At 49.2% G+C, this 12,623-nt stretch overlaps 1 protein-coding gene across 2 annotated transcripts in view; it reads right to left on the bottom strand.

The window, feature by feature from the left end:
* LOC144152734 (uncharacterized) overlaps window positions 1–12,346 on the bottom strand; it is a 66,225-nt gene extending 53,879 nt beyond the window's left edge. Inside the window, exon 1 of one of the 2 annotated variants that reach the window (XM_077684144.1) lies at window positions 12,056–12,346. In XM_077684144.1, coding sequence (XP_077540270.1) covers window positions 12,056–12,187 — 132 coding nt within the window. In that variant the 5' untranslated portion in view covers window positions 12,188–12,346. The remainder of the gene's footprint in view (window positions 1–12,055) is intronic. The other variant, XM_077684145.1, reaches the window with a different exon arrangement.
* Between the last annotated feature and the right edge of the window lie 277 nt (window positions 12,347–12,623).

Here is a 12,623-nt window from a genome sequence, read left to right as displayed (position 1 = left end):
ATAAAAAGGAAGCGTTTTACATAGTTATCTCAGCTTTGAAATTTCGTGTCAGTACTCCTTTAAACGTCGTTCACTCGCGTTCTAACACACGTATCAGGGAAATAATAACACCACAATTTACGGCAAACATATGTCTTCAATGCTTAAGAATTTCATCTGTTTGATAGCGGTAATTCTTGTTCATGGTTTAAAAAGACGAGTGCGATGCGGCCGCTCCCGCAACCCAGTTCTCGCCATGTTCGGGAATATGACTGTACAACATGCTGCATCGCTAATTCGGTTTAAACACTGCCGCCCGTTTGTGCTGGAATATAAAACTCCATTACTGCTGCCATTCACCATGCTAATTGAAGGACAATTTTAAAACGGCCATGTTTTAACTTTCCCAAACACAGGCTCAACAGCCCCATCTCGTGTTTGAATTCAGGCACGTTAATTTTACTCCGAGCCAAATGTCCCGAAATGCCGTGAAATTGTAGGTCACATTTATTAGTAAACCGGTTATTTACTCGTTAAACAGGGACGTAAAATCCTTAGATGCACTGCGTACCTGATTGCTTTGTGTGAGAGAACACCTGTGTACTATCGGTATTGTGTTTGTGATTTGCTTTCTTCTTTCCATATTTCGTTTGAATCGTGGTTTGATTTCGCGTGTGCGGTCGAGTTTTCCGTATGTGTGAAATCTGATGTGGGAAGTCTGATAGGCCGCTTGGGTGGAGTTTCATAGTTTTAATAAAAACTGCTTGGCAGTAAGAATTTCTGTATTTTTGCGTGATTGTCTAGCATTTACGCTGCTTGTCGTTTTTTTTTTAATGAACAACACAGAATTAGCTCAGCTTCCAGTTTTAATAATCTGTACATGTTAACTCCAGGAGGGTGGAACCGGAATTAACGCGGGCAAGCAACACGGTTGGAAGGATTAATGCGGCTTGCAGCATCGCGCGTCGGCGACGGGCGAGGGCTTGGAAGCGAAGTGTACGGTTGCCGTTTGTACTGGCGGTGGGGTGCCACGTATCGGCACAGACTCCGGTTTGGGTGCGAAAAGCAGCAGCGGTGGGAGTGTTGAAGTTCGCGTGAGCGCTTTGAGCTTTTCGTTTCGCAGGATTTCATGAACCAAGCGTGTAATATAGCGTACTAGTGTGCTCCTTGCTATGAAATGCTCAAGGCGTGTGCTCAAGGCGTGTGCGTCGGCATCTCAAGTACGCAATCAATGGCAAGTGAGCACAATGGTTGCAGGAAATGAAACGATCGAACGTTCAATTTTGGGCCTAACTGTGAATGAAGAAAGAGATCAACCGCACTTACCGACAGAGGCAGACCCAATCCTGTACGCTCTCACGGACATGCAATCATGCGGCCAACGTAATTTTGAGACTCGAGAATACCAGACTTCGTTCGATCTGACAGGCTTTTTCGATAACACCAGGAGAAATGCCGCCGCCTTAAAATGAAAGCAAACAGACTAAACGAAAAACTACAAAAACTGCAAGAACGCTGCGACGAATTCCGCGAACAAGTGAAGAAGTTCGAGGAGGATCGCGCCGTTCAGGCAGCTTGACACAGCGGACAAATTTGTAAGCTCCTTTCAAACACCGTATTCCCGCACCTCGCAGACTGTCCGCTGATGTGGTGCGCCAGCAACAGGGACCCGTACCACTGTTACGAGCTGTGCGAAATGTTCTTGAAAGAGCTATTGAGGCCGCTAGCTCTTTGGAGAATGTACTGCAGCTTTCGCGAAAACATTTCTTGCCAAAGGTTTTCCGCTTGTAAAACGACTGCCGCGGAAACCGTAGGTTAAGATGACTTACATATTTTCTGACATACGCAATAAATCCCATTTTAAATGTTTAAATGTTTAAACCTTTTTATGTTCCAGCGATTTAATACAGTTTAATTTAACTTCCAGCTGTATATTACGTTGTGCGACTAGTGTAAATCAAAAAACGACTGCCGCCGTTTTACACAATTCCAACTGCATCCTGTACTCATTTCCGTGTTTTGGTTCCCATGTGAATAGTGTTCTTGTTGCAATAAATCAGTTCATAGTTGCGTTCGCTCTGTCCACTTCATTCCCGTGTCCTTCATCATTTTGTGTACCCTGTAACCTAACGCACAGTGTAACAATATTTCCAAAGCAAATGAACCTATGGACCCTAAAACGTATTAAGATTAGTCCAGTTTTCTTTGAAAACGCAGTTAAAGCAACGTGTGAAAATAGTCATTAACATTTCTCAAACGCGCATTGAGAAATGGCCGTGTACGACACAGCGTGAAACGTTTATGTGATTTTCACGTACGCGCAGGTTATAAGCTGTTACGTAATAAACAGAAATGCGGTTGCTCAGACTAGCTTGCAACGCCAAATATTATTCCTGAAAGCTTTGGGAAAGTCTTTAGAAAGAAATCCGCCTATTGCGCTTGACGTTAGCAATGCGCCACCTGCAAACGTCGCATGCGGTGCGCTAAAAGGAAAACAAATGCAGCGGTGAGCCTACTTCGGAAATACTAGTTAGTCCGTGACGCCTATATTCTGAGTTTCCGCGTCACGTATCACCGCATTTTGTAATAAATTATGAAGATGCTGACTTCGGCCGTCGGTGCAATCATGAACAACTTACACCGCATTGAAACCGTGACCACGGCCGGCAGCCGCCGCTCTTCTTTCACCGATGATTAGCGCTACGACTGACGCTGCGGCGGAAAGGGAAACTAACGCCGTCACCGGCGGAGAGCCGCGTTCGGCAGGCCGGACCTAGTTTCCATCGAGCGGCCGTGGTCCAGCCATGATAGGGATGTTTAAAGGCAACACATGCAAGACAAATAGTCACTCTATTCAGATAGATTTTCTTGTGTCTAGGAACACATCTCAAACAAATGAAGTTTGAAGGACCAGAGGCGGAGCCGCTGAGGAGAAAGAAGTCGTCCCAGCAAATAAACAGAAGTCGGACTGGCTTAAAAAAAGGTATTTCCAAATGCATATTGCGCAGGAAAAGTGGTATAATATGTGAAAGAAAATGACCGCCACAGAAATTCGGAGAAACCGCCTGCGCCTACAGGTTTGTCACTGAAGGCAGCCTCTGTGGCAGCAACTGCATGCTGGAAATTTCTCTACGTACAGGTGCCGTCAGAAGTAATTGGAGCACGAGAGCTGTGGTCGAATCGCATAGGAGCGCCGTGTAGCTGCACAGGCGATAAACGAAAGGAGCAGAACACACATGCGCGCCTACCGACGGTGAAAGCCTATCTAACTAGCCTATCGAAAGCCTAGCGAACGAATAAAAATTGACGGCATGATACGTACAGTGCTCACGGATTAATTAAACGCGACACTGCGAGCGCGTGGCCTGAGGTACATGCAGCGCCGCCCGTGGACGCCCGTGGAAGTTAGGTGTTGCATTGTGGTATACCACGAGGATGAGAGAGTTTTAACCGTAGGCTTGCTGCTTCCGGTTGCCAATAAGCAGGGCTGCGGTTCCCCTCAGCGACAGCGGTGCGCTGCGAGCCTGGAGCGCGTTTACCACCGCTCGGCGGCCCGCGCAGCCTCGTCTGCTCGCGCGCTCTTCTTACGCGTGCCTTCCGATGTGACAGAGACAACGTGCATGTAAGGCAGGGTCACGCTTATCGGAATAAAACGAGCGTCTGCACGAAGGAGTAGCCAACTTTATTCCATTAAAAAACAAAAAAAGAGGAGAGCCGACGAAGTACTAATGCACCGCACCGCACGCGAACGTGCCTGCATAGGCGTCTTTCCTTTTTTTTTAGTTTGCGTCCTGGAATAAAGTTTGCTGTTCCTTCGTATAGAAGTTTCTTTTATTCAGATGAGCGTGACTGTGCATTACATGAACATTACTGTGCCGCATTGGAAGGGCACGCGTAACAAGAGCGCGCGCACACGATGTCGCGAAATAGGCTGCGCGCACAGTCGGCCATGGAGGAAAGAAAAGCTCCGTCGGCGCACAAACGCGTTCCAGCGCTCCTAAAGTCCCTCTATTTTTTAAAGTAGGGACACTCTCCTCCCTTCGGCCGCTTTCCTCCTCGGATTTCACTCTCGCACCGGCCGGCGCGCTGCACACGGCACGCTTTGTCGCCCTGCGCTCTCGAGACGCTGCGATAGGGTCAATGGGATCGCGTGTTGCTCCGGCGTTTTTACGTGTTGTTATTAAAGCTGTCGCATGCAGACGTCACGATGGCTATGCAAAGGCCAGACGATTGTGATGTACAGGTTTTAACCTCTTCGCGAAGAAGTGGCGACGAGAAAAGCGACGACAAACACAGAATCCTGTTATTTTATTGCCAGGTACATTGCCACTCCGTTTGTTGCGTTTGTTTTAGTTTCGCTCTAGCTAACATTTTATATACTGAACCATGCTTAAAGTGCTTTTATTTACTATGAAGTTTCTTAGCGAACAATACATAATTAGGAATCACTATCTTCAGCAGCGTTTTGGTACTTTTTTATGTTTCTGTACCCACTCCCCTCTGTAATGTCAATTCGCCCGTGACGGTATTATTTATAAAAACAAATAAATACACGCTGATTAGAGCACTCTACGAAAACTCTTTATTTGTACTTCGTCTGTAATATAATTAGGACACCGTGCTGCATCCCCGAAATACTGGACATATAAATACATTTTTCGAAGACATATGCTCACGCGAAGGAAAGGCGCGTACATTACATTTTAGGATATATACATGCAGTTCAAGAAGACAATCAGAAAAGAACACGAACAAGAATGAACATATCTCTCTAACAAATTATGCACAAAATAACTTCACCGCACTGTCACCGAACCTCGCAACAGCCGCACGCATGCCAACACTTTTACTGCCGCATTTGCTACTTTTCATCGTAGCTACTTTTGCATCTTCATTCGTGACAAGCATTTGAACGCGGTGGGACTTTAGGAGCGCTGGAACGCGTTTGTGCGCCGACGGAGCTTTTCTTTCCTCCATGGCCGACTGTGCGCGCAGCCTATTAACAACACACGCAAAATGTCTTTCAGGGCCTTGCTGCAAGTGTGTGCGAATTTCGCATCTTTTGGCGGGAGGTTTTCGTTTCTTTGGAGCCGGCCGGTGGGAAAGCAAAGTTGGAACGGCGTTTGGTTTTAGCCTCTTTTTCCCATACTTCTTCAGTATGAATGGTTCGAATTGATCTTCAATAAAATGGAGGTGCAAAACAATAATACGATTATTGGAAACTGTGGCATCACCAACACTTCTCTGGTATTGGTTTTAAAACCTTCCGATCGGCGAAAAAGAAGAAAAGAACTGAATCATAGCCTCAATGTCCTCCTGTTGTGATGTGGAAGTTCATATATGAGCTCTAACCAGTACTTCACGAATGGACAACCCGTGTAAATATACAAAATACAAATTTAAATACCGAAATTCAAATATTGAAAAAAAAATACGTGTTGCTGAACATGATAACATATTAAAGTAAGCGGCTTTTTGTTTACTATCAAAAACAACTTCTTTACAGCATGTCTAAAACAAAATACAGCTGTACAGCAATTTTTAAAGACACGTGGGAAAAATTCTACCGAAATAGCACATCGTTACAGACCAATAGAGAGGGGACAATAAATGTATACATTTTTAATAAAAGTATCGTAAATCCGCTTTAGAGTTTCAATCGATGCAGAGGCGCGCATTTTACTGGACCTCACTTTGCGGTGTCCCGACCCGCTTCTCCATAAAAAAAGGGAAGCCTTGTTTAGCAAAAATTAAGAATAGCTGTGAAAGTGAAAGAGTGAGTTCACCAGATTCTGTCAACTCCTCGTGCACGCGCGAAAATACCGAAAATCGTAGCTACGTCGCACAAAGAAGTCCTTCTGGTATGCGCAAAGTATTTCCTTCCGATGTTGTGCAGCCACTGCTTCTTGCGCTGGACACCTCTTTTGACACTCAGAATGGTAAACAGCGAGATTCCTTTTTCACTTTTACCATTATATTTGTAGACGCAGCAGAACGGCATTGCGATTATGAACAAGCGCGAAGAAGCGCAAGCGCTCTGAAAGTCGCCGTGGCCACAGGGCGGCAAATGGCGTCCGGCGGAAAAAAAATAAAAATGCAAACAAGTTCGACACCCGCTTGACGGGCGGCGGAGATGTCACGGTGACGTTTGTTGACGTTTCCGCTCCCCGCAGCCAATTACGGCCCACGGAAGCCCCGTCGTCTCCCCTCCTGAGAGGGTGTGCGAGGAGGGCAGTGGCGGGTAAGGGAAACGGCGGCAAAGATCCAAGAAAGTCGCTACTTTCCCAAATAAAGGGGTTTTAAAGGCCAACTGCACTCAAATTTCACCTCGGCCAAATTTGTTTTTAATGCGTAGTAAGTACCCCCAAATAAGCTGAGACACAAGTGGTAGCCCCGTGAAACGCCTCGTTAATCAGTCAGAAGCGTTTAAAAAGGCTCCGCCGCAGACCACTCTGCACCTGCCGGCGGATCGCGTAAACAGCCATGACGCGCCTGTGACGTTCCAGCCTACGGTGGCTTTTTCCTCTGGCCAGCCACGCAGCGGGAGAACCGGTCGAGCTCTGCTGCCCCGTGCGCGCGTAGAGCTTGCGCGCAGACATTCTCCCGAACTGGTGACCGTCCGGCCGCTCGCTGGACGGCTGCAACGTCACTGCAATGGCCGCGCTCTCCTCGGTTTCGGTTTCAAAATCGCCGATTTTTGCTGGCCGCTTGCGGCGTCCACGTGCGTATTTCAGCTGTTGTATTTTGCATGTTGCTTTCTTTTTAAGCAGACTATACGGAAATAGGGTTTTCAAGAAGTCGAAATTTTGAGTGCAGTTGGCCTTTAAGCGCTCCAGGCTCGCAGCGCCCCACTGTCGCTGCGGGGAACCACAGTCCCGCTCATTGGCAATAGAGTCCCTAAATACCGTTCTGGTCACGAAACTTCTCCGTCACTCTATGGGAGAGCTTGATATGGTGCCAAGAACGGCCGCTACGCGGCGCAAGCTGTCTTAGGGGGGCCATCGCCCCGCTGCGCCCGGCGGAACGCACTGGCAGCGGCGGCAGCCCGAAGGCGTTGTGTGGAGGCAGCTCGGGGTATTCCTTCCACCAAAGTTTGTGCATCAGCGTCACGCGCACTTCATGTGCCAGTGCACCGCGTTCAAGGTTGACGGCATGAAAATTCGAATGCACAATGCCTAAGACGTGCTGTGTGACGGGCTGCAGCTCCGGATACCGAAGCAACAAGGAAAAGGCGTCGCTTTTTTTTTTTTTCCCATGCAGCGCCGAACTTCGAGAGAAATGGAAGAGAGCTATACCGCGGTTGGAAGCTGGCGGTTTCAACTTCGAAAGCAAGAATGTTCGGGTTTGCGAAAAGCATTTTGATGCTAGCGACGTTGTAAGAGCCGACGAGCACATCGTGAACGGGGTGGTCGTGTCGCTTCAGCGAGGGAGACAGAGGCTTCGGACGGATGCCGTTCCAAGGATTTTTTACGGGCTCCAGGCCTACCTGACAAAGCCTAAACCGCGTTCCCGGCCAGCGAAGAGGCGGCGCGAATTGTCTAAGCGGCGTATCATTAGCACCAAATTTAAGATTTATTGCATGCTTTAAATCATAACCGCCCCACCCCCCAGCATCCAAAAAATAAAAAAAAATGTATTATGTGGTGCCTCGGTTGTGGCAAAGGCGGCCGAGAAGCCAGCACTGGCATCAAAAGGAACTTCCAGATTAGGCTGTTGTACTTCCCTTCCCGGGGAAATCACGGGCTGTCGGCCAGTAATTAATAATGCTAGAAACAGTAAACACAAGGAAACGTCAAGCGGCGGGTGTCCCGTGTAAATTGCGTAGAAAAAAGGGATGAATCAAATGTTAGGCACGTGAAACTCGTTTTTAGAGCGGTCGCGAAAGCGCTCGGCTGCTATAACGGCGCCTTCGAAAGTCACCGCGTCAAGAAAGCGATCAGCGCTCACAAACATGCGTCCAAAACAACTGTGCATTTGGGTGTAAACTCAATTGAAAGATCTGGAATAAAACTTCTGGCTGGACCATTCACTTCATTTGAACTTGGGTAGCAGCGCGCGAGAGGCAAGCCGGATATAAACCAAAGTGATTGCTCCTGTACTACCCAGTCGTGTCTCATTCCGTTCACCCTCCTCCCCCTTTTGCAGCACTACCAGAATAAAAAGCTCACCTACCGCATCAAAATAATCGCCCTTTGGCCAGGCGCAAATATAAACACGATGTCGAGCAGATCTAGCAGTAGTTGCTCGCATCGGTAGCATGGTGCGTGAGCATCATCTTTCAACACTTGCGAACTATGATTTACCGCTTCGAAGCATCGTAAGTACGCATATAATTGGGCTATGAGGTAAATATTAACACAATGCGTTATCGCGTGGTGTGAGAACACTTTAAATGCGCTGCTGTTTATTAGGTAGGCCCGCACTCCCAAGCAAACTACGCGTGCGTTCCAAAGTAAACAGGTCTCATTCGTCGTCGACACTGGATCCCGTTTCGACTTATTTATCTGGTGGCATTGATGCGTTCAGAGACGTTTAAGAAAAGGTAACAGGAAGAACAGCACGCACATAATCGCGTCGAAACGTCGGCAGTAGTGCGCATACAAGCCCAGCACTGGCGGCGGCTTGTGGCCCCCCCTACGACGGGTGGCGCCCGCTAGCGAGAGATTTTGCCTCTATATCAACCTCCGGGCGGAGTTTCGTGACCAGAAAAGCATTGAAGGACTCTGGCAATAGTAAGCCTACGGTCAACACGCTCTCATCCTCGCGGTATACCACAATGCAACACCTAGCTTCCACGGGCGTCCACGGGCGGCGCTGCATGTACCGGAGGCCACGCGCTCGCAGTGTCGCGTTTCAATCCGTGAGCACTGTACATGTTTCAGGGCAGCCCTCGGACTCCCTCTAAAAAATCCAGCGACCGCCTCCTTGCACTGGGTGTTAAGTTCGGGCCCCCTCACCTATTAATTAAAACCGCCCGGAAATTAGATATCTTCCGCTGGGGCCCGGTTAGCTTGTTTACCTGAATAGTTTTAGGGGCGAAGCTCCTAAGGCCATGGGTCTGTCCATCCCTTGTGTCTCGTGGTACGTGACCGCCGCATGCTTTCGGAGATGTCGCAAAGTGGGCCGCGTTGCACGCGCAAGAACCGGCTGCAACCGGCAGCGCAAACTCGGCACCGCGAGCGCGAGCTTGTCTGTGTTCGCCAACGGAGGCGCGAGCGCACGTGCACTGCGAGGGGGAGATCACGCAAGAGATCACGCCACGAACGCAGGCAGTCGTTCTCGGAGATCGAACGAGACGCAAGGACCTTTGCTCGTTTCCTCTCGTCTTGTTCGGGCACAAGTTCGCCCTAAATAAAAGTTCTTTCTTTACCGTTGTGTCCCATCCTACGTGACAAATTGTGGTGGAGGTGCGGGGTAGTCCTCGATGGCGTGGGGTCTTTCACCAGGTCTGGGCCTGGGAGCATTGACTCCGAAAATAAAAGTTGATTTGTACAATGTACGCACACAGTCTTACGTCTTTCTTAATGATGTAATGGGCGAACTTTCACGGGAGAGTTACGGTTACCGATGATCTCCCCCTCTCGAGCTTCGCCCCACTTATCATTCATTCCGTGGATATGGCGTGATTTTTTTTGTTTTCACGACGGCCGAGCGGACTGGGTGTGAGGGGCGTAAGGGGAAACCGCGGAGGCTTTTGTTATTCCCCCCGTTTTTGTGTCCACCCGACGAGCTGAAAGCGATGTATAAGCTTTCGAAGAAGGATTTCCTTGCGAGGATCCCCGAAGCGGATCAAGAGGTCAAACATTGGGTCAGAGTTAGGAAGAGGTCACCAGACATTCTGCCTGTGATAGTTGCACTGCGCGAAGTTACTGGGCGAAGTTTGCGTTCGTCACGCGTGTGGAACTGGCGACGCGGCGGCTGGTATGCGTCAATAGGTAGACGGCCAAGCTTTGTTCGGCGCTCCACGTGTTAACAAAGGAAAGGAATTCTGGCGGCGCGGAGCACAAACATAGGCGTGCACGGTATGACAATACTTTAAGACGTGTCGCCCGAGAGCCTATTCCCGGAGTTGGGTCTGCTTTATGTTGGTTGGTTTTCATTTCTGTTATATTTGTGTTTTGCGGAACACCTTTGGGTTTCTCTACGAGAGTGAGAGAGGTGGGTCAAGGGATTATTTTGAACACACCTAGCTTTGTTTGCCACGGTGGCCAATCAGTGGCCTAGTGTGGGCTAATGAATGAGCCATCCTCACTCTGAAGTTGTGACGTCCCATTTGTGGGCGGGGTTTTGTTGGTAAAACCGAGAGTTTGGGTGTTTTCAGGGGGACGGGCAATTAACAAATAGTGAGGAACCTAGTGAATGCAAGAACACCATCCTGTTTTCGCGGCTGTTTGCATTTTTTAACATAAGAAGCAAAATGTTTTGGTTCAGAAATATTTCTTCAGCCAAACTGCAAAGAATGCGATAAGGATGTCTGTATCTTTCAGAAACACTTCACGAGGGATCAGTTTGAACCAGTAATTCTGTCACAAACTGGCCTCAAGAAACTCAAGCCAAATGCGGTTCTTTCCATATTTGCGCATCGGCCTCTTCCGAAAGAGCGCAAACCACCCCGCGGAAGGGTAAATTAAATGAAACCACCCCGCGAAAGGGTAAATAAAATCTACTTTCGATCTACTGAACTTTTGTGTATTTTATGAATGAATCGTTTGATTGTAGGGTTTAACATGCCGACGCAACGCAGGCGATGAGGCGCGCCGTAGTGGAGGGCTCCGGATTAATTTTGACCACCTGGGGATCTTTAACGTGCGCCGAAATCTCGTACACACGGGCGTTTTTGCTTTTCGACTCCATCAGAAAAGCGGCCTGAAATCGAACCCGCGACCTCGTGCTCAGCAGCGCAATATACACACGCCCCATTCTGGAAGTAGGCGTGCATGTGGGGCTCTGTTGTTCCCGGACCAACTCGAGCTCTGATAGCCCTCATATGAACTTTGAGGTGCTCTTCCACATTTATAAACTCAAGAAAAATTCCACATAGACCAGATTTTTCTATCTTGTGAAGCAGGCCCCAGATTAAATCGACCGTGAGTACTACAAACGCAGATTTCGATAGGCCGGCACGAAAGTGCAGTTGGCTCCCTCAAAACGTGGCATGATAGCTAAGGCACTGACCGATCACAAACTGTTCTTCCTACACATTATCTGCGAACACCGTTGTGAATTTACGCCTAGAACTGTCGCGTTTTAAGCAAGCACTTCAACGCGCCGCGCATACGAAACGAAACGGTCCGGCGGCGCGCTCCGCGGGAGTCGCTCACTAATGGCGGCCGAGAGAGGGGGGGCGAGGAGGAAACGGCGCGGGGAAGGGAGTTTGCGCTACCTTTGAAAAATACAGGGACCTTATGGCGCAGCAGCGACGCGCGCCTCACGAACGGTGCCGCCAACAGCGCTCCCGGCGGTCAAAGCATCCTCTGTAACAGCGGCGGCCAAAACCGCCGACAAAGGCACACTGATCATGTCAGGGTGGCCGCGCACGCGCACATGCACCCTATCTCGAACCCGGTATCACATCGTCGCCACCGATAGGCGTCGCCGGTGCAGTCCGCGGCACGCCGCTCGAGTGTTATAGACAGGGCTGTTGCCCTCTGTACCTGTCTTTTGCACTGTGCATTTTATTAGAAGATGAAAAATTTACCGTCATGTGCGCCTAAGTCATAACCAAAACGTTCATGAGCATAACCTATCGGAAGCGTACTCTGAACTTTTCGGTACGGTGACCGCAAACAAGAACTCTGCCGTGTAATAGGCGCACCGGATTCCGAATTTATTTAGGGGATGATGAGCCAGCTATGTATGGGCTAGGAGGCATTTCATTACAACGGGCTACGGTTGCATCTACACCGCTAGGGACTCCGTCCACAAAAGACCATCGAAGGCCGCGCACACGTTTCGCGCCTTCACGAGAACAAAATCAGCGCCGCGGCTTGGTTTCAAACTCAGCTGGGACCTAGAGCTCATCAAGGTTACGCAGTGGTTAGAACTGCAAGCCAAACGCAAGAGGAAAGAGTCAGACCTTGTTTACAGGCATCCATACTTCCGCTCCGGCGTTCACCCTGAACATCTTCGCCCGTTGTTTTTGAACAAAGGTCATGTACTTCGTCAACAGAGCATCTTGCATCGCGGGGGTCCAATCCTCTGTATCCATCCCTGTGCTGTCGTTAATAACGAAGGGCGTTTTCCTTGCTTGCTACCGAGCTACTTATTCCTCGCATGAAACACAAGCAATGGGCCTCTAGAAAATATCACCCGGAGACTGACTGCTGGGCTGCATTCGATGGGGGTCACGCATGCGTGACACGTGTAGCGACACGTCACTGCAAACCAATCTTACCCCCGGAGCCTTCTTGACAAGCTCTCGGAAGTTGCGTGCATGCCACCCCGTTCACTCGTCGCCTAATTGGCTCGGTCGGCCGGGCCGTGATGACGTTTGTTCAAACTTCCACCAGTCACAGGCACGCGATGTATATGGCCTGAGCAATCCGGCGTTTAGCAGTGCGCACTGACTGATCCAGCTTTATCTTGGAGGAACGGCTTTATCATTCACCAACATTCCGGACCGCTGTCGCATTTTCGTGGTACCG

Source organism: Haemaphysalis longicornis, unplaced genomic scaffold (assembly GCF_048455015.1).
Source record: "Haemaphysalis longicornis isolate Haplotype H1 unplaced genomic scaffold, Haemaphysalis longicornis Haplotype H1 scaffold_9, whole genome shotgun sequence".
Lineage (NCBI taxonomy): Eukaryota > Metazoa > Arthropoda > Arachnida > Ixodida > Ixodidae > Haemaphysalis > Haemaphysalis longicornis.
This window is presented reverse-complemented; position numbering and strand designations above follow the sequence as displayed.